Genomic DNA, 22,905 nt, shown 5'->3' on the forward strand with positions numbered 1-22,905 from the left:
GGTGCAATATATACCAACCAAATGCTGTATATTATTAGGTTGGCAGCCACAATATGAGGGCATTTTCTTTGATTAGATTCTTCAGCCTCAGATATATGACTTCAGTCTCAAGTGTCTCAGGTGTTTACCTATATATGGGAGTATTATCAATATCATGTACGAGTGAGCATGCACCTAATGAACATTGCTGCTGTGTGTAATTATTTCCCACTCTAATTTCTTCCATCTCTGCTGCTTACAGGAAATGGCTGAATAATGACTTACTAAACATGTTAGAGTGAATTGAATTCACATCATCATCCGGGCGGCTGCAGGCTGCTTATGTTTTCTTCTGTTATTGGGCTGATGTCAGTATTTGAGCAACTGTCTGAACTTTATTCCACATGACCGTTGAAGCACAACAGCGCCCTCGGGTGGACACTGAGGTGAATTACAACAGGCTGTGAGTTTAAAGGACAAGTTCATCCAAAAGTAAAAAGTCAGTCCTCTTCTTCTTCCTCTTCTCTGGTGTAATCCAAGTCTCTGAAAGACATTATTTAAACCCTTTTTCAAGCAGAAATCTCACTGTTGCTGCTAAGCTAAAAGCGCTAGCACCTTGTCTGATGTGGGTGCACAAGCTCGACAGCGCCTAGAGGGTGTAAATACATAATGTCCTCAAATCAATGTGGGGTCTCTGTGCTCCCAGAGACTTTGATTAAGCTGTATGGAGCCATATCATGTTTTTTTAATGTTTTAAAACAAGTCCCCATCTAATTCAGTTGTTTAGGAGAATGCTGCAACGCTGTCTTGCTGTGAAATGTTTTGTGGACTACGACACCTCGCCCTACTTTCCATCGGCATGGGAGTGAGTGAGATAATGACTGAATTTTCATTTTTGGGTGTACTTATCCTTTAACAATGAAAGATAAAACGTTAGAATACTTCGGGGGAAAAGTGCGATTATTGGCTTTTCCAAGCAATAGTCACAGTCAGGGTGACTCAGGGAGGAAAAAGGGGGGAGGAACGAGTGTGTCTACGTGTCAATCTCCATGTACTCACCCTAAACTGTACCCTCCTGTGCATGACTACTGGTATGATTAATTTGACTCAATAATAAAGTGTGTGTGTGTGTATTTTATGAATATTTGTGCATGTGTGTGTGTTCTCTCACTTCCCAGGCTCTCCGCCAGTTCCTCCATTGCTGGCCAAGACATTGCTAAATAAGGAAGCCAGCCTCTCTCTCTGCCTCTCCCTGCTGCATTTTTTCTCTTCTAAACACACATTACAACCTGTTAACGTAAAGGCTACGATACATGGAGAAACCCTGGGTTATATATACACACACGCTCCTTGATGTTTCCCTGAAGAGCTACAGTCCTTAGAAATGGACTCCAAGTGTTATGATCGCACACAAAACCACACAGGAGCCACGTGACAAGTATAGATCAAACATTTACTCTTTTCCATACAATCTTTATCACAACTTTCAGTAAAGAACGCATCTCGATTAGAAAATTCAAACCACCTTCTCACTGAATCTTGATATGAAATATAAAGTCAGGATTTCAAGCTAAAAGCCTACAGGCACCTTTTTTTTTTTTTTCCTCCAGCTTCACCCCAGAGATCATTATAAGTGCATTCACACAGCAGAGCAGAGAGATTTTTCACGGCCACACACCAGCCAGGTGATGTTTGGATTTCACACCTGGGGGGAGGTGGGGGGCGTGGAGGAGAGATCGCCCACAAGGCAAGGCGAGCCCACACGAGCTGGAGTTTTGTGCGATATCAGGATGAGCTTCTTTCCATCTCGGTGTGGGTTTATTAACATTCAAGACTGAACCCCTCAATCTTCTTACAGTCAGCAACACGGATCCATATGGTTTCATTTCTATATATGTTTGTACGATCTCATACTAACAATGAATGAGATAAATCATGCTTTGGTACTAAAAAAACAAACACTTTTGTTCATTATCAACTGGAATTAAGCTAAATCTGACAGATATGGACACTGAAAACAAATCAGATGAGACATGAAGGATAAACATGTACAGCAGAAGCGCTATAGACTTTCATCCCCAGAGACAAACTGAGTAAAATCACGCTCTAACACATTTAGATCCTGTTAATGGTCACTTTCTTCTGCCCCACAGATTTCTCCCTTAAAAGCTACAAGCTATTAACAGCAACTGACATCTACAAAAGTTAAAAGTCAGACCTTTTTGTGTATAAATGTGGACAAATTCCAGTTTGTCACATTTTCTACAAACGGTTAATTTCACCCGGACTTGATTGCCGTCTATATTTCGATCCAGACAATCTAGTTAAACTTCCTTGAAAAGCGCTGGAAACAGAAATATTTGTGACCCAGACATGTTGGTCCTGGTCAACACTGTGACTCGTGCTGCCTATATTCTGTGTTAACCCTGTTGTTTTCATGACTGTTGGCTTACATATAGTTCCAGTCCTTTCCCTTAATACAATCAATGTTTCATGTTTCCAGCCATGTCATTTCTGGCAGATGGCAAACAGGACAGTCGGTGTGATTTTCCAAAAAGTTCAACAAAACACAGCAACGCAAAAACACAAGAAAAATGCAAGAATCATCTTGAACACATCAGGAGAATTCCAACCTTTTTTTCACATTCATTTTAAACCTTAATATGCAGGGCTGTCTCTCTACTTCTATCCACATCCCATCTCTTCTTTCAGGGCCAAATATAGAGTCCGGCTTTAAAGCACTCCAGATGTTGCTGCTCCTTTCAAACTATGAAACGGTGGCTCTAAATATACGCCTTTCAAAAACTCATCGTAGTGGGAAAGATAAGCTGGTGCTCGATGACCAGGTAACACGTCCTCTGCTCTGCAGTTGTGCGTCTTCAAGCCGCCTGACCTCACCGTTGACTTTGCCGTTGGCCCCAGGATCTCTGTCCATTAAATCACCTGTGACTCGGGGACTGGTTCAGGCTGAGTCAGAGGGCTGCCGCGTGCGGCCTTCCCAGTACTTCTGATAAGCAGCTTGAAACATGTCCTTACACCTCAGCTTCGCATTCAGCCGGGAGCAGATGAGGAACGAGCCGCCCATCTTACGGTGGAGTGAGTACGTCTCCTCCGGAGGCGGGGTGAGCCGTTGTTTGAGCATCACCGGGATGAGGTTGTGGATTCTCTCGGTGGTGGACTGAGCACCAAATTCGAAGGACTCCATGGAAGCGAAGGCCTCGCCGAGGATCATCACAGCGTCGACATGAGCGTTTATCATCGACTTGACAAACGGAGGGAAAAACGTGTATTTAGTCTCGGCTAAAGACCATCCAACAAAAAATTTGCACCTTTACGTCTGATCAAATAACTTTCAAATCCACATCTCTACTTGGCTGCTTCTGTTACTTTCACTTCAACTACTGACGTTTCTGTTCAGCATTTCAGTCGCCACTTCATCCCATTTATCTTTGCTATACCAGTGCCAAAACGTCCAGTCATGTTTTGTGATGTAAAGCAGACAGTCAGACAGATTAAGACATATTTACCTTGGACTCAAACCCAGTCAGGAACTTCATCTCGATAGATTTCTTCAGAACTCCCTCTCTGTCGCCCTCGGCAGCTGAACGGATTATCTATGATCACAGACAGGTTATAATGTATAAATGTCTTTCTCTCTATCTCTGACACATGCTTTAATATCTTATACAATCATAATAATATGTTTTACAGCTTAAATGATTCACTGCTGGTAAACCACAGCAAACAACACAATCCACGTTGATTTACCTCTATGTAGACATCTGTGAAACTCTCAGCAAATCCTCTCGTGGCTCCAAAGTCCAACAGCGACACCTACAGAGAAATGACCCAGTTATCTCTTAGAATAATCACGACTCTCAAATCTACCTTTCAAAGCCACATTCCTCTGCTTATTCTTATTATCATTATCAGATGTAGTAGAAGAAGCTCTTGTAACAGTATTCTTCAGCCTGTAGGAAGACTCACCCTGTGTGTCTGTGGATCGTAGAAGAAGTTGGACCAGTTGGGGTCGGTCTGCATGAACCTGAACTCAAACAGCTCCCTGAGGCACAACATCAGGATGTTGTAACAGATCTGAGGCAGAAACAAACAAATATATTGTTCATTTCTAAATCATTTTCATTTTTTGTATCTCCTAATGCTTTGTCGTCTTTTGAGGACAGTTAAGCCATTCATCTATCTTTGCATCTATTGCTCTTCCCCGACAGCTAAACATTTATCATCCTTTTATCGGTCTGGTTTGTCAACCTCGTTCTTCAGCTCCTGTGAGAGGTCGTCGGCCTGGTCCAGGGGAAACCCAGGGACGAGCTCTGTGGTCAGGACATGGCGACTGCTCAGCTCCTCTATCACCTCTGGTACATAGAAGAACGGATGGTCCTTCAGAAGCTCCCTGGATCAGACGGATGAATAGAAAGACGCATAAATGCATGTTAGGTAGGCAGACGTCCGAATCAATGCAAGGGAACGAGAAGCTTTGTGAGGGAACACTTTAGCATAAAGTATGTTATACAAGACTCACTTGAATTTCTTTGCACACTGGGCTTCTCTAATATAGTCGCACTCTAATGCTAGCTCTTTTCTCATGACGTCTATCAGGTGTTCTGGAAACAGACCTAAAGAGAGACAAAAACAAAAAGGCAGACAATGTAAGACGAGCCTTTACATGCCAATGAAATTATATTTAAAGATTCAGTAGTAACAGGTGAAACTAGAATGACCACCTGGTGGCTGTATGTACGAGTTAAGTTGCAGTTTACATCCGACATGTTCCAGACTCATATTGCCTTTGTAGTGAAGACTTTGAAGGAATTTCATGAAAAATATTAAGTGTAAAGACGAAGAACACAAGATCAGTGTCCTTGATTGCGACCAAATGTTAAATATGGCCACAATCTCTCCTTCTGTTCCTGAGTAATGATGTTAATTAATAACGACCTTCGACCGTTTGAACATAAAGTGTCATTACTTGTGTTAAATTCTATCATAATTAACATGTGAGTTCTTGTGTTGTGGCCAAACGTCTTTTTGAGACTTCACAGTGACGGTTTGTGTGCACGTTTGTGCCTTTAAGGCCTCAAATTCTCTCAGTTCCTGAAATAATGCATTCACAGGAATGAGACGGACGAACAACCTGAAAACACAACGCCTCCAGCCACAGCCTTTGTTGACGCGTAGGCATAGAAAGATAGAGGTGTATACAGTGTTACAAGAGCAGAGGGCAACGTGAAGACTTGTGTGTGTGTTTGTGTATGAGATGCTGCGTTGAGTTTCTTTGTACCTTCAGGCAGGGCATTGCTCATACTCAGCACCGTCATCAGGTTGTTGACGTCACTGTTGATACTCTGAGCCACACCGGGGTACTGGGAACAAATAAACAGACAGAGAAAGAAAATGAAATCATAATTTAATTCAGATTTGTCCACCTTTGATGTCATTAACTGTTCTGTGGTTGGTTTCTTTTTCATAACCTCACTAATCTTCAATCTCACAATCATATCTTAAACAAATCTTCATTGCATAATGTAACTACAGCTGTGATTATAATCTATAATGAGATTAAACCATGTAATGAGATAATATTATTATCATTACCGGCAAATCCATCATAGCTCCGTGTCTAGACCGCAAACGTGTCAATGTCATGCTCAGATAGTGACACTGAAAGGACTGTCTACACCGGTTCTGTCCTGTCCATGAATATCAAAGCGTTTAGCAGCAAACGAGCTGTCAGACAGACAGTTTTCCTCTCATGTGGAGTATTCCTGATCTATTTTTCCATTGAAACATCAACATCCACAGAGCCGTTGCCGACAGCTGCATGGATTAAAATAAGAGCGAGCTGTTGCGTGAGACGTGTGAGTGAAAGTAAAGCAATTCAATAATCTGTAAATATTGTAAAGGCATTATATAACTTCAGCTCAGATGTGCCTCAGTAAGAAACCACCAGCATCTGATGTTTACGCTGACTCAGATCTGATCTGTAAACACACCAGAGAGATCAGAATCTACGACAAACGCACTCCAGGTACAGTGTTTATCCTCATAACATGAACTGCGTACACACAAACACATGTTCACAGCCTACCTGTATTTTCATGGCCACCTCCCTGCCATCCTTCATCTTCGCCAGGTGAACTTGGCCAATGGACGCTGCTGCAAACGGGCGCTCCTCGAACGACTCCAGCTTGTCCCTCCAGTTCGGACCCAAGTCACTGTTCAACGCTTTCTACAGACACACACGAATAGCTGCTGTTTTTGCTGCTCGTCTTTTTCAGGTCAATATCTTGTCATCACCAGACGTAAAACTGATCTTGTTATATCACTCAATTATAATTGCTTGTTAAAGACACTTACTGTCATCTGTTTGATTGGCATGAAGTCAGCGCTCTGTCTTACACGCTCAAAGATCTTGGCCAGTTGAGGGTTGATGAAGGCATCATCTGAAATAAAGAAACACGTGACTTTACTACAAGGAAAAAGCTAAGACTGCTAGGCAGCCACGAAGATGACATTGGCTGACTTTGTTGACAGAACAAGGTCAAACTTTATTATCAGCGTCAAAATAGTTTCGGACTCCTCAAGGTTAACACTATTTTGGATCAGTGTTACAGTTACAGCCGAGACCTTTCTTGTCCATGATTTAAGAATCACTTGTCGCCACCTGAGAGTGTACAAGTTCTGCAAATAACCACAAACATGTACAATGTCCTTTTCCGTCCTACTGTGTCTGTGAATTGTATTTACTACCCTGTACTGTTATGAATGCAGGTTATGAATGCCAAAGGACAAGGGTCACCAGCCAAGGTCGGGCAGCGAGGGCAGCAGAGACAAACATAATCAACGATGTGTTTAGTGCCGTTACCCGACCCAGCTGCCCTCGATCTGTGCCAGGATGTTTACTGCCGACGGCCTTCTAGTCTTCAGCTTACGTCCGGCATATGTGTGAGCACTAACTTACACTATGACTCATTCTCACTGCTGCTACCCGCTGTGCTTGGAAGTAGTGAACATCATGTAATTAAACTAGTAATGGTGACTACATTTTGCAGTAGCTTGCCGGTAAGTTCAGCTGCCTTCATAGTTGCCTCGTGAATCGTGAGATACTGCCCAGCCATCCCCAGCTCTGCCTGCTGACATGCACCAACACACACTTGACCTTTGTGTAATGCATGTGCAAAAGGGAGGGTGTTGCTCAGTGCTCACACAGCGACAGTGTCAACATGGATAAACCTCCTAAATCTCCGCCTGAGGAAGAATCACCATGGCCAGAATGAGATCAACCGACGACACCATTGATTTTATTTGGGATCTACGCAAGCCGAGAGTACGTACACTCTCTACTGGAAAGACAAATACAAATCCAAGAACACATAATGGGTAGCTCGCTCCCTACTACCTGTATTTTTGTGTCTGTGTGCAGTAACAGGTCAATGCTAATGTCACAACTCCGACAGAGCGTGGAGAAAAAAACATCAACAGCTCAGCAAAACTCCACTAAACCTGTACCGAGTTTACCCACCAGTCGTAAATGACTTCGTCATGCTGGCAGAGAGAAGGTGACCTAAAACTGGACTCTTGGCAGTCACTGATCAAGAACAATCAAACACTGTCAACAAAACAGTTAGCACAGAAATCTATCACCTTAAAAAACAGTACACTAATAGTTTCCATCCTAAATATAGATGGTGGATGGATCTGTGGAAAAATAAATGTGTCTCTTTTTTTAACTGAGTTTCCTCATACGATGATTTGCTTTTTAACACAGTTGCTGCGCAATATCAAAGCGAGGGACTCGTCAGCTTTCTTCTTATTCTATTTGTGTCCATTCTGCCATATGTCACTTCTCACTTTCAGTTTATCCAGGCTGACTCGCATCCCTCTTTTAATCTCTACCTCCTCCATCTCGCTCCTGTGTACGTGTTCTTTCCTTTGTGGTTGGATGTGCGTATGTGTGTGTTTGTCACACACCTTGAATGCTGAGCATCTGTCCCAGTTTTAATGCGGCTCCTCTGACTTTACACAGTGTCCTGACGATGCGCTCAGCGTTGGCCTCAGACAGGAAGGGGCTGGAGTCCAGGACGCCTTTCTTGTTGTCACCTGCAGGAGCACAAAATAATCAACTATGTAACTTTTTTTGTTTGATGTACAGGTGAAGTCATTTGGCATTGATCGATGTCAATATCAATAGTTTAATGGTTTAACTTTATACACACTATATGCATGTGTTTACGTATATATCCCAGCAGATGTGTGAATATGTGTCAGTAGGTCGTCAGGTAGTGCGTTTTAGAGTGTCTGAAGCTGCCTTTAGAGGCTTTAACAGAGATTTACAGACACACACATACACACAGACTGCTGGGATTAACGCACACACACAGATGAACACCCACAAACAGACGCACAAGTGCCACAGATTTACGTCCGTACGCTGTTTGAGCTTAGCTCCGTTTTAGGATTAGCAGGCTCACGGTGCAGAGCAGGACTGGCTGTTTACAGTAGGTGGTAGGTTTGTGAGGGAGGCGGCCTACCTGTGTAGCTTGTAACAACACGCATGGAGGATGGGCACTCAAAAATGATGCTAGCCTTTTATGGTGCTATTCAATAAGAACGCAGTTGCAAAATCACCGGATCCAACCATGAGCCAAAGATAAGAAACATACCTGTCCTTGCAGGCACAAAACTCTGAGACTTGGCCTGAATAATAACTTTTTTTTATATCCAGCAATTTGGGTGTATGGATTTCTGATTACACAAATCCATGGCACAATGCATTTAAAAAAAAAGCCCCTGTAATTCCCAGCATAACAGTTGTGCAACTGCTCATGTGCATGATTCAGTATCTCAGACAATACATCTGCAATTAGACTGGAACTGTCTGGAATTTAAACAAAGGTGAATATCTGAGTATCACAAAAACACCACAACAATATTGCAAAAAGAAACATTAAGGGTCATGAAAACATTTGCCCCTTCCTGATTCCTTCCAAATAATGACTTAATTTCAATTACAAAGCTCCCATCTGTGGCTTTTCAACAACTGGCAACAAAATCAAACCCGTACTGAGGCGACTGAATTGCTAATGTAATAATATCAGTTTGTGTGAGATGTCGTTTTGTATTTTTTAAATGAGGAATTACTTGTATTTTAAATAAATACATTTTCTCACATCAGTATTTTGCGTTTTATTTGGATATATTTGGAGATCAGTCTTTTACATTGCAATGGGGGAATTTTGACCCTCTCTTCTTTGCAGAATTGCTTTAATTCAGCCACACTGGAGAGTTTTAGGTCCAATTCATATGTATGACTCAGCTGTGGGTGCATTACCTGCCGCACCATTGTGTCTGATGGTCTTCTTAGCGACTTCTGCCAGTGCTCCAATACCCAAACCTACAGCGAGACCTGGAGGACACACAGACGGAACAATGACACACTTATGAACGTGGTCTGTCCTGAACAAACATCGATGTGACAGGACATAAAACATTGTAAAAATGTTAACTATGTTACACACAAGGAAGTTGTTCAACACTCGGACAGACACACACCTGTACTAACACAGATAAAAAAGCACAGGGTCTGATATGACGTAAGTGTTGTCGTTAGAGACTTTATCAAACTAGTCATCATGTTCCTATTATTGATGATTATCAAAAAATCTCCTTGTGTTCATAATTTGTCAATATCAATATCGAGGTATCTGGTCAAAATATCTGGATATTTGATTTTGCCACCCTGTCCTAGCATTTATGAAATGAGTTTAGGAGATTTCAAAATATACAGATATATATAGTGTACTGTGATATAGCCTAAAAATATTACAATATCACTTTAAGGTCATCTCGCCCAGCGCTACAGTGACACTGCAAAAACATCCTTTAAGTGAGTCAGTCGCTTTATTGGCAGTCAGCTGTTTTAACGGCAGTCAGATTATTTCACCAGTGTTCAGTGATGTTTGTGTGTCTATAAATAAACTGCCTATGTGAAGCCATCTGTTGCCTCTGAAGGTTGTTATTCTCATCAAAATAGCATATGCAACACAACATATGAGAAAATGTCAAACGTGCAGATAAGCAGAGGACAATGACAGAAGTGTAACAGCTGCAGCTCTTCCAGCCCAACAGAGCACATGGAGATTATATCATTACTCTAATTATATTAATAAATAAACTGCTGAAATATTTAATCTTCTAAAAAAAAAAAGATATGAGGTTATAGACAGATTATAAAAAGGAAATCAGGCGTGCGCGAGTTATATGCCAACTGTGAGCGCATTCCTCTGAGCGTGGTCTCTACCTTACATAACTCAGCATTACATAATCTGTTAGTCAGCGGTCTCTGAAGCGGCAAATCTGAGGTCCGATGGTTAGATGGGCAAATCAGGACACAGTGTGCCAACAGTGGGCCTGGAATACAAGTTGACTGAGCATTTTCCCATCGGTCAAAAACATTTCATCATCACCTCTATTGTTGGAGACAGGTCGGACCAGAGGAAAGACGGATGCGCACCACATTGCCTGAGAAAATGTGCAACCTGATACACTTTTATTGACTCTTTCCCTTCCAACGCACTCAATCTCACAGGTTTTGTCTTTCTGCTTCAGTGGAAATCTAAATGATAAGCACTAAAACAGCAGCACCACGTCACTGTGTGCACATATCTGTACGATCTGAACGTGTGCAGAGATCAGCGTTTCCTGCAGCATCTGAGTGACAGAATCTTTTCTAGACCGAACACAGGCGTCTGTCAATCATTCAAAAACAGTCACGTGTTTACAGAATGCTGCTGAACGCTACGTACACGCTTTAAAAGACTATTCTTGAGAATATACTATACTACAAAACATATAGTCCAAACGCCTGCGAACCTTTCAATGTAGTAACTTGCATGGCAACAGCAAGAAGATTTTTTTAGCTGTTGATAGGAAACTTGCCAACAGATTTCTGAATCTATTAATAACTTTGCTGCTTGTTCTCAACCTGAATGCCTAAAAAAACTTCTTTCATAAAACCTGTATATCTTTGTCAACAAATGCTGCACAAGAGTGAAGGACGGGCCGAGGACACATTCCTCCGTCCCCCTCCAGCTCTCCGACACCTTCTAAATGTTACAACTGTCAACACGCTGAATCCACTCGGCTGTGGCTAAATTCTGAGTTGGCAGACTCATGTGTACCTCCGTTCAGGCTTCACTTTTGTACGCAGTTGACGTCCTCCCTCTCACACTCTGTGCTTCTGGTCAACATAGTGCCACCTGTTAACTTTATCCGTCACCAGTCAAGCTGCTGATCTGCAAGCGCTGATCCGTCATGTTAAACTAACGTCCAAGGCTTGTTGTGAGCTTTTCACCACGCTTGTTTAAACGTTTCAGCCTCTGAATATCACTTAAAAAAACATCCTGTCTAGATAAGATTTTGATTTTAGTAAGATTACTAAGATTTTAGTATTGGATTAGCGCTGACGTTATGGTTTCAATATGTTGCAGTTAACAGTCTGAGAGACCCGTTAACACGATCCAACAGAAGATTAACTACCACACAACAATCTGCTCACACAGATTTTATTACAGCTGAAGTTCTGCTGAAGTCTCTCTCTCAGTCTGTAGCTGACTATCAAGGAATGTTTTTATCTGGATAAGCGCAATAAGGTCCATTAATAGGCACCCGATACGTTTGACCTAATTTCTTGAATGGTTTGTTTGACTTGACTCATGTCAGTTACATTCCTGTGTGTTTTTGTTGTGGCAGTCATTTGTTTCTGTCCGTACGTCCTCCGCATACACTCAATGTTAATAACTGTGTAGAAGGTCATGCTATAATGTAACAACAACACCTCTCCTGAACCAAGTGTCCCCAGCATATTGAGGGGGTGTTAGCTTACCGTTGGACGAAAGATTACAAGATTAGTTTCCTGAATGTCAGCAACTCAATTTCATGTCACATTACTTACGAAAGCCCTCCAGAGGATCTAAAATATTCATATACTCACTGCATCCACACTAATTTGCTGGCAAAAATTGAATACATTATTTATTATTATGTTTTCATTAGTGTATAATCACCTGAAACTAAGAATTACCGTGTTGTCGTTACCTTCGAATGAGCCTTTTATATCTACAGAAGCCCAGAGTGGACAAAACACTGGCTCTGGAAAGGGCCTTTCGCGGGAGGGTGACGCAGGGGGTGTTCGATTGGTTTCAAACCGCAAGCTCACAGCTAGATACCACTAAATCCTCCACACTGGACCTTTGATTGTAAACTAAAAACACATGTAAATGTTATTCTTATAGGGTGGTTCTATTATTTTATAATCTTCACTACCAATTTATTATTGTTGTCTTATTCAATAAACTTTGTCTCCCGCTCTATTTTTTCCTTCTTTGCTTTTTGGTGGTTTTCGTGTTCATTAGTCCCTTAATCAATTTTTAACATCCTACATTTTGTAAAGAACTTTGACTTACATTTGATCTATTTGAAATGTGCGATATAAATCAGGTTTGAATGATATATTAACTACAAGCATAAACTACTTTTTAAAACTTCTAAAACGAGTCTAGGTACTAGAGTCGGGTCAGGGTCACAAAACACCTTATTTTACTGTAGACATCCACAGAAAAAGGCAGAAAAGAGGAAGAGTTGAATAACTGTACCTCCAAAGTTGGCCAGTCTGCTGAGCCGAGTCACTGGCACTTTCCTCTCCCGGGCTCTCTCACTCAGCTAAAGAAGACAAGAGCAGTAAAGATATCTTACTGTTAAATTATCAGGGTGTGCACGGAGCGGTAAATGTTATCATCAACGTCTGTGTGTGTTTGTGCTAAAGAAAAAGAGCTGAGGAATAGTAGTTACCATCTGTTTGTGTTGTTTCTCAGGGCTTTTTCTCTGTCTCGCTTTCTCGATGTCTTCAGCCGTCAGCCCTCCAACTGTGGTCGGGTCCTGATGGTAGCTCCTGCGCTGACCGACCTGATGCTGACAGTGCAGCTGTCCCCACAAATGCCTGTTCAGACTTTGGTTGTAAAGATGTGGATGTCCAACAAAATGTCTGCCACACCCAAAGTAAGAATGATTACCTTTATCCTCCAAACAGCAGAAAAGACTTCAACACTGTAGACTGTAATTGAGTAGAAACTGTTTATACCTGACGTCTTGGTGGTAAGATCTGGTCTGTCCACTAAACTGTTTGCTGGGATCTTTGTATCCCTCAAACAACGATTGCTTCCCACCGACATGGCTCGTTTCTGGTGCTGCTGCGCTGGGATGGACGCCTGCTTCATCAGTACTTCCTGTGCGATCCACCGTAAAGTCAACACCTTCCTCTCTGAACTCTGAACCTGCAAATGCGCTGTCATCCTGTGGGAAGTCGTATTCTGACTCTGACGAAGAGGTCTGCTGCTGACCGGACAGCTCCTGGACAAGACATACATAGTGGTCGTTTGACACTGAATGCAATTTACAGTTATCCAACTATGCTGCCAAGTGGCACATTAGTATTCACACAAACACCTACACACACCTGCATTTTCATCATAGCAGCAGAGAGGCCTTGTTCAGCCGCCGATTGGACACCTTGGACTGCAGCACCAACTATTGGGACTCCTGGGTTACAGATAACAAAATACTTTTATTAGCTTCTTTAGTGTTTCAGTAAGATATTAACAAGTAACCATACAGCAAAGTCATCAGTGTTATTGCCCATAATAAGAGGTAATAAAAACACATGAAAGTCTGACTCAGGGTAAACAAGCTAAATGCTATCTACCAGGAAACTACAACAACTACAACTGCATTACTACAAATACTTAGTTTTAACCCTAACCTTTCTTAATTAACACTTTTTATTTGTATAACAGGCTTTATGTATTGGGCTGCTTTATGTAGCACACTTGCTTTTCTGTGTTAGTTTTCTGTCTACCAGCTACCGTAAATTAGCTACTAGCTAACTCTAGCTAACCACAAACTAGCCTGTCATCGTGTAAGCTACTAAGCAAGTTAGCTAACGGTTTTAACATTGTGAATGCTAAGAAGGCAGTAGCTTTAAGACAAGGTGAAACATTCACTTCTATCACATGATAATGTGTCAGAAAATGAACAAAAATGTATAAATTTAGATACTAAATGTGTACGTTGGATTTACCTGCTCCACTGCGAAGAGCGCTTCCCTGAGTCTCTGCAACCGCCTGGCTCAACTTGGCCAAACCTCGCATCAGTAACATCATATCGCCTGCCATGATGGACTAGAGAGAGAAGGAAAGAAAGAAAAAAACACAGCAAAATGAGGCTGACTGTCAGCGTTATTTATGCTACAGCTGATTCCACACATAGTAGGCCCGGTAGCACGGAGGGGGCAAATACTGTTCGCAGACAAAATGAGAGGTGAGATATCTAAAATTGGTAACGTCACCTTGTCAGTGAAGATGAGAGGCACTGAGGCAAATACAGACGGACAGGGAGGCGAGTGGAAAGAGATATAAAAACCTCCAATCAACACACGTTCTGCTGCCAAACAGCAACGCACACACTCACACATGCAGACAGCTGCCGCATCTTGAGATGACTCTAATACTTTGTCTAAAAATACTTTTGCCCTGTAATCCTTGTGTGAGCACCACGCACACAAGAAAGGAAAGAGGGGAACACTGTGCAAGCATTCGTGCTATGAAGCTATGCGTATGTGGTCGAGAACTGGATCTGAAAATGTCACTGGAGACTCTGAGGGAGGAGACGGAGAGTTGCTGGCTGTTGCCTCGTCCAGCTATTTCTGTGCGCGAGCAGATGTATGTGCACATGTTTGGTACATGCACAAGGATGGCATGTCACACTTTACCTCTACCTATTTCTGCAACTGATAGGAGTCTGAGATTGTTTTCTATTTATTCCCATCTTGAAATATTGCACCATTTCTTTCCAGGGATTAATCTGGAGTATCAACGTTTGGCAGATTTAGCTTGAACTCTGACGTGATAATGCTTTTGAATGTAATTTAAGGTCCCTTTAGGACACAAACGAAAGCCAAATTTCCTCCTCTTTTTATCTCTCTGGCTGTTATCTCAACAACAGAGTAGCCACTGCATTCCTCTCTGTTACCGAGTGCTTGTTAGTGTGTTACAGGTGCCGTTTTGTTGGGTGTGACAACGTGCTTCAACACAGTTCATCTGGGATTTGGGCCAATGGAAAAAGCCGTTGCAGAAAGAGTCGAAGCAATTCGGGAGCGCTGCTGCGCACACATACACACACTGAGTCAGTAAGTGGGTCATCAGTCCTCCTTTAGGGCTGCTGTGCGCTTTCAGTCGGTGGACTCGAGACCGGGGGTGGCACAAAGGACCAACAGCCAGAGCCCAATAAACAAAAAACATAAAAAACAGACGTGGAAGGCACTGATTTGCATCTTAATTTTTATGTCATGTGTTATGTAATCATCTTTGATTTACCCTAGAATTATATTCATTGTGAAGGAGCAGAAAACACACCTCAGACTTTCTCTAAAGCTTTGCACAATACGCTTGTGACTAAGCAAGCTGGTTCCCTAAAGCCTACTCCACACGTACACAGATATTTTCGGAAAAACAATTTCCGCCCAGATGAACGTTTTGGCACCGTCTCAGAAATAATCTCCATCCATTACTCTACTTTATCTTATTCATTTAAGTATATCTTTATTTTTTCTGTTTTATTTTTCTCTCAGTCTCCTTCCTCACGCTGCTACTGTTTGTTATTGTTCACACACCGTTTGTTCCCTTGTTCTGCTGTGTCGATTGAATTCTCCCACAGGGATCAATAAAAGGTACACCTTATCTTATCTGATCTATACTAACACACCTGAAACCACATATGACCGGGCCATTCAGGTACACTGGGCATACGTGTCAGTGTAAAAACAGGAAACAGATACAGATGTATATATACCCTTAGGCTTTTTGCTTGGCCACAGAAATTACAATTAATAAGGCAGGGAAATGTGACGACTCTTCACAGAAGCCTCCTGGATACATTTTTTTATTACAACATCGTCAGCAGCCAATTTTTTCTCTCTTTTCCATCATTGTATTATCAAGGTCCATTCCATCAATGTACAAACTTAAATACTCAAATATCGTAACACATACTCAGATTTCATATTTGCCAGTGATAATACAGAGACTGATAAGGCCCAGCTGCGAAGCCAATGTGGGTATCTGCGTCACGGTTTCCAAAAAATCTCAGTTGCTGCCCGTCCGGACACTGAAAACAGAGCTCACAAGACATCATCAGGGATCAACAGCTGCCCAAAGCGATAGATCAGGAAGACAAACAACAGCAGAATTTGCTGAAATGCTACTAATCATCTGCATTACGTGCTGAAGCCCACATACAAGAATGTGCTCGGTCGGTGGTGAGTGATTCTGCTCTCTGTGGACAAATCCTGTGTTTTCTTTGAAGTCATGGAAAACACCAGGGATCCATTTATTCTGGCTTCCTCCTCCACACCCGAACCCTGCTCAGCTCCCAGTCGATGATCTTGTGGATAATTTCAGTTCTAAAATTGATGCCCACTGCTCCCAGAAAGGTCAAACGGGAAAACTCGGAAAATTAGACAAGCTGTAGTTTCCTCTATTTCACGGATTTGCCCTTGCTTGCATCCACTTCAAAGCGATCCCATTAGCTTGACACAATTTGATCCTATCAGCTATAATACCTTGTAGAAAACTGTACAACATTTTAAATCCTCCTGCTGCTGCCTTCATTTTCCAACTCGACAGCAGGGCATCAGATGCTCAGCGAATCTTCTTCTCTACACTCTCGTCTATTTTGGGGCTATTTCCCCACAGTCCCTGAAAACTGCAGTTAATAAGCCAGTCTTCAAAAACAATTATCAAGACTACTTGCTAATGAACAATTACAGGCCCAAAACAAACCTCCTATTTTAAGAAAAATAATTAAAAAGGCTGTTTTTTCAACAGCTTAACATGGTCCTGGCCCTAAACAACTGTACTGATGTTTTCCAGTCAGGTTTCAACAACACCACAGACCGCTCTCATTAAGGTTTTAAATGACATACACTTACAGACGGGGTCTTAGTATTATACGATCTCAGTGCTGCTGTCGACCTCAACATGTCACCAGCGAGACTCTTGATTGGACTTTCTGCACAAGCTAAAGAGGTTTGAATCCTATTTGAAGGACAGGGACTATTGTTCCCATACAAGTGCTGAGTAAGTGCACTGAACAAAGCTATAATTGGATGTGATTGGAGGAAAAAAAGACAGAAATGGTCTATTTGCTTAAATTAAAAACTACAAACCAGGTCAGAAATTAAAGTCAGCCTACTATCACCTTCAGATTACAATAATTAAGGCAGTTGTCTCTGCAGGATTTAGGAAAACCTGTCCATGCATTTATCATCAGCAGCCCGGACTGCTGTAATGTTGTCTTTACACATCGCTCTAAAAAGTCGATAAGACAGTTGCAGAGTATTTCAAGCACTGCTGCTGGAGTCCTCACTGAGACCATCGCTCCAGTTCTCAGACCTTTACACTGGTACCTGTGTGCCATATAATCTTCTTCACAATACTACTGTTGGTTAATGAAAATAGGTTTCTGATCTGCAGCTGCTCCGTTATGAAAAGCCCAGGCATCCAGGGTCAATCCCAGAAAACTTCAGATCTGCTTGAACTATCAGGTCTTGTCGTGAGGGTCTGAGAACATTTTTGGTTAAAAAAAAACCTACTTATATGTGTCTTGCGTTTCTTTTACGTCATGTCTTATGAAGAGCACTCTGAATTACCTTGTTGAAAAGGTCCTATACACCTTAGTTTACAAATACGCAGACTACATGGATGGATGTATGGATTGCAGCAATACTGCAGGTGTTGGCATGTTTCATTTATAATGCACAGAAAATAACAACAGATTGTTCTCTGTGCTTTATCGTCATAATAAATACCTTCGTGCAACAGCAGCAAGATCCTGCAAGATCTTCTGGCATGCTGGGAATTTATAAAGGAAGTTCGTACTGAGGCAAGAAACCTACCAACACAAACCTGCACGCCTCATGGAGCGTCTTTACATGGAAAACATTTAATCACATGCTGCATGCATAACTACAACAACATACTTTTTAAAAATGCTTTAATCTATGTGCATTTCTGCAGGATTCAGAATGGTTGGTTTAATATTTTTCTGATACTACTGAGGAGAAGTAAGTGTTGCCAAATGTCATCTATTGAGCAACTTCCCATTTGTCAAAATGTGGGTGTGTTGCCTCAGTAGGTGTAGAGAAGCTACTTTGTCTCTGCAAGCCAACAATCAGAAACAGAGGAGAGAACACTATGTACACACACAATGTAAGACCTGAATAAAACTGTAACAGGGAGAGACCAGGACGGCTTAAAGGTCAGTTTTTGAAGGGGGCGAGAGGTCACAGCAGGGTTATTTGTGGCTGCACACCGACTGGGATTATAAATGGTATTGTACGGGGGACACACGCACACGCCTAAGCCCTCAGTTGTTGTCTGTCGTTCCACAAGCTGTTGACTCACTGTTATGAAAATAGCCGGGCATCACAGCTGAGTGGGAGTCTATATCGGAGCGCTGTTCAGTAAACCTCACGGCTTTCCGAACAACCTCACCGTCACTGCCCGTCGACTACTGGTCCTGAGCCAAAAGCGGGAAATGTTTCCAATTAACTGATTCACGAAACAAGGGAAACGTGACTAAAACCATGTCTCCTTCAAGATTACACAACAGGAGGAACATCTGTGGTTTTATTTGGACGGGTTACCCAATTAAAAACATTTAACCGGCAACTAACATGTAGGGCACGGATACAGGGTACAATATGGCCTTTACTGAATAAGAAAATCATATTGTTCCATTGATGACTGTGTCACATAACATGAAGCTTTAATAACTCTGACTATAAATAAACACAAGATTTATACCGTCACTGACAGATTCTATTAATTTACATTAATTGCATTGTTGACTGTTAAATGGAGAAAAACAAATATGATTATCAGTCAAAGTTACATAAACTTCAATTTGTAGCGGAGTAAAATAACCTGCTCGGTATAAAACGGTAATAAAGTTGTCACTTACTGTTTCAGTATTGGCCACAAGAGCGTGTTTTTAAGGCCATTATCAATGTTTGGTACCTTACATAAACAAAGCTTTGAGATAAGGATCCCGGAAATTTGGTTGCCAGGTTGTACACTGAGCCACAAACTTATCGCTGCTCTTTAATGGACAAACTATATAAAAGGAAACACTGATGACGATATCTCAAATATAGTGACTGTGTTCATATAAACAACCACAGTGATATATCTCTGTGATAAACTTTTATCAGCCTAAATATCAGTCAGATTTTACACTACAGCTCCAAACTTGAAGTCACACACCCTATACACACATGCAGGGTAGATATACACATGTATTACTGTACGTTTATATATCACACATATATCTGCAAATGAAAACTTTGTTTTTACAGAACATAATGCAAGAAAAGATGTATATATTATGCATATAATCCAGTGTGGTTGTGCTTTAATTTCTTTACACATTCGCTTTAAAATATTGTGCAGATATAACCACTTTGTAAACACGTATCTGAAACTATTGTCAAGTGAATCCTCACTGAAGTTCAATCAGAACATGAAGATGAATAAATATTTGACGATCAATTCAAGCAAAACATGACTGATGTTAGTTTCCAGTTGGACACAGCTGGTGGTACTGAAATTAAAGGTGCACTGTGAAGTTTAATCAGGTGAGAAAGATTTAATTTGACTTTTATTTTTAAGCCTTAACAAACTAAATAAACAAACTGTCTTTGTTTTCATGACTGAATAAACAAACTGCCCTTAAAGGACAACACCTGTGGCGGACCCTGCCACCTCTCTAGCTTCAAACAGAGTCCCGGTGACCTTATTTTCCTCTGAGAACAGCTTGTTTATCAGTCACTGACAAAACAAACATTTCTGAGATTGTATCATTACCTCATTAATATCGCAAATGAGTTTGAATTTCATCTCCAGAAACGTCATACTGCTCCTTTAAAGCTCCTTTGAGACATAAGCTTGTTTGTTGCACCTCCACACACACAGAGGCCCCACAGTTTCACACCACTTCATGAGTAAAGCCACATAATGACCCACTTCATATCCGTGAGTGCTAAACCTCCCTCGTGCGCGCGTGTGTGGCCGCGAGGCATTACAATAACACGCGTGTTGCCATGTTGTCAATAAACCAGCGTTTCAGCCACATTGCAGCACTTTACATGAACACTTTTGAGGTGTTTCGCTGTCAACTTTTGCAGAACAGCCACCCACGTCACGCACGTCCGCATTTGATTTGCACACTGAGGCAGTTTGAGGTGACAGAAAAGGGTGAAACAACACGAACACGCGACACATATTCAACTTTAGCAGCTCATGCATGATAATATGTGGTATCAGGACTATAATTGCTCACCAGCAGCTCTCCTGCAAGGTCGCGTGCTTCCTCCCAACTGTGTCAAACGAGGTCAGCAGCGAGGACGCGTCGAGCTGGTCGCTGTGATTGAGTCCGTATGAACCCGCAGCTTCACGGGGAGCTTCCTCTCCCACTGGACGGCGGCTGGAAGGGTTGCAGGTTGCAGTCGTCCTCCTCCTCTTTCCTCCTCCTGCTGCTGCTGTTTAATCCAGTCTCTCTCTCTCTCTCTCTCTCTCTCTCTCTCTCTCTCTCTCTCTCTCTCTCTCCGCCACGAGGTCAAGCCTTATTTACCAACTTCAGCGAGCAAGCCAGAGCCGTGCGTTGACGCAACCCGTGCATGAAATCCCCAGCGCTGTTTCATCTCCACCCCCTTCAGTTTCTCCACTGGCATCATTACATCTCCTCCAAATCTAACCTGACCTTCATTTCACCACGCTAAAAGAGGAAATACAGCGTGTTTCCCCCAACAAAACTGCACTGAGTAACTTCGTTTGTGCACGGCTCTGGTTTTTCTCCTCCCTCCCGCCCATCCTCCGCTCCTATTGGTCCTTGTCGTCTGTTGACAGGAGGCGGTGACCTCAGCGCGGCTTCTCATTGGTTCATTTGACAAGATAAACAAAGCGCTTTTTTTTGTGCCTGAAATGTGTTTTACACGGAGAAGTGAGCGACGAGCAGCGCTGATGTTGACACATTAAAGTAACACAAAAACCACACACGTGTCAATCATGAACACAAATAAAGCGACGCTGTGAAACAGGCCTCTGCTGCCACCTGCTGTTTGTACCAGGACAGCACCCCAACACTGCTCTGTAGGGTCATTAATTAATTAATCAATGGCTGATTAGTGATACTAATCAATTAGCAGAATAAATTATAACATGAAAATGTTATTATTGATAATTAAATGGCAATATCAATCATTACTGTGCTTTTAAAGACCTAATTAAACATGCTGGCTTTTTTTTATGACTTTTAATGATTTAGCCACTATAATCAGTGATGGGATGTAACTAAGTACATTTACTCAAGCACTGTAACTTAATTTTGAGGCACTTTACTTGAGTATTTCCATTTTCTGCTCCTTTATTTTTACACTTTATTCACTTCATTTCTGTGACAACTTCAGTTACTTGTTACTTTGCAGATTACACGCTGCATCAGAGCCAAAGTAAAGCGCATTTTTTATTTATTATTATTTAATTTATCGGCAGTTGAATGGAAAAAGGAACACTGATTCAATACCCATATTACACAGTATATATCTTATCTAAATGTAAATGTATAATTTACTTTCACTTGTACGTTTGATACTTAAAGTATCCGATATTACATTTACTTCAGACTTTTACTGAAGGACTACTCTTTCACCTTTCCCAAAGTAATATTTCCAACACTGACTTATGGCTACTTTTTACAACACTGATTATAATAAAAGGCTTAATAATATTTGCCTCCTCATTTTCTTACATTAAAATTGCCTGTTGTATGTTTTTTTTTTGTGTTTCTTCGCTCACTGCAGCACAAATTGCCCACTATTCATTTGACTTGACAAATAAAAAGCACAACTGTACAAAAAGTTTCTTTTAAAGTCCTGCCATAAAACAAAAACTTGGGTCCTGACTCGGTCTTTTTGAGCTGATCGTCTCTCTGCAGTGGCAGTGAAGTGACAGCAGAGTGCGCCACAGCTCCACAGACCACTGTGTGATGGAAAGGAGGTTTTATATTTCTCCCCAGACTAAATAAACCTGTCAACCTGCCTGGAGCGTGGTCAAATACTAAAATTTGGGTCAATAACAACCCAGTTTTCACATAAGGGACCTAAACTAGGGGGAAAAACTAAAAAGTATACCTCGCAGTACTGCTCAAGCAAACCAAATGTTTTGTCATATGGGGGCAAAAGGAAAGAGTAATGTGTGTGACATCATGTCTAAAAAAGGATGTATAATAGTGCACAGAAGGAGCGATAAGAGGCCAGAGAGTTGGAAAAATGTAAATGTCTTTCCCTGTCAACCTCCATGAAAAAAAATCCCATCTCTGCTGTGGTTCCCCTTTGGAAACCTATTTATTCCTGTATCACGTCCTCTCTTTCCCACCGGCTCCGGATGCTGCTGCCGGTGTGGACAGGTGTGATTTGAATGGCAAATGACCCCCATGCAAACACCAGCAGCGTGGGGTCACTGTGGGCTCTCTCAGGTCGGGACCACAGGTTGTGTCCTCACAGGGTAAACACAGCCGTGTCGACTCTCTGAATCACTGCAGCGATGATGCCTTTTCCGATCAAGTTATAGCAGTGATTGCTGAAACTGCTGACATTTCCCACAGACAGACAGACAGACAGACAGACAAACAGACAGACAGACAGATAGATAGATAGATAGATAGATAGATAGATAGATAGATAGATAGATAGATAGATAGATGGATGGATGGATGGATGGATGGATGGATGGATGGATG

General features: G+C 41.8%; 1 protein-coding gene across 2 annotated transcripts; it reads right to left on the reverse strand.

Moving 5' to 3' along the window:
- Positions 1–1,413: 1,413 nt before the first annotated feature.
- On the reverse strand, positions 1,414–20,931 carry coq8aa (coenzyme Q8A, genome duplicate a). Of its 2 annotated transcripts, none has more exons than XM_073492617.1 (17): positions 20,449–20,931; positions 14,132–14,231; positions 13,511–13,593; positions 13,136–13,404; positions 12,847–13,039; positions 12,651–12,717; positions 9,338–9,403; positions 7,969–8,097; positions 6,355–6,440; positions 6,086–6,226; positions 5,279–5,360; positions 4,520–4,613; positions 4,249–4,390; positions 3,967–4,074; positions 3,748–3,813; positions 3,507–3,593; positions 1,414–3,241 (listed from the first exon to the last, which is right to left on the reverse strand). In XM_073492617.1, the coding sequence occupies exons 2-17, from the start codon at positions 14,223–14,225 to the stop codon at positions 2,942–2,944; spliced, it is 2,007 nt and encodes a 668-aa protein (XP_073348718.1). In that variant the 5' UTR covers positions 14,226–14,231; positions 20,449–20,931; the 3' UTR covers positions 1,414–2,941. The 2 variants fall into 2 exon arrangements, with proteins under 2 accessions (XP_073348718.1, XP_073348717.1); XM_073492616.1 differs by having other exon boundaries at positions 9,329–9,403; positions 20,449–20,653.
- Between the last annotated feature and the right edge of the window lie 1,974 nt (positions 20,932–22,905).

This window comes from Pagrus major, chromosome 22 (genome assembly GCF_040436345.1).
Source record: "Pagrus major chromosome 22, Pma_NU_1.0".
Lineage (NCBI taxonomy): Eukaryota > Metazoa > Chordata > Actinopteri > Spariformes > Sparidae > Pagrus > Pagrus major.

Excerpts from the sequence above, each read along its gene's own strand:
- coq8aa (XM_073492616.1), bottom strand. The coding sequence starts at position 14,225 with ATGGCAGGCGATATGATGTTACTGATGCGAGGTTTGGCCAAGTTGAGC. Across the intron at positions 5,361-6,085 it reads AGGTGGCCATGAAAATACAG|TACCCCGGTGTGGCTCAGAG; the intron begins GTAGGCTGTGAA and ends ATTTGTTCCCAG. Across the intron at positions 4,391-4,519 it reads CAGTGTGCAAAGAAATTCAA|GGAGCTTCTGAAGGACCATC; the intron begins GTGAGTCTTGTA and ends CGTCTGATCCAG.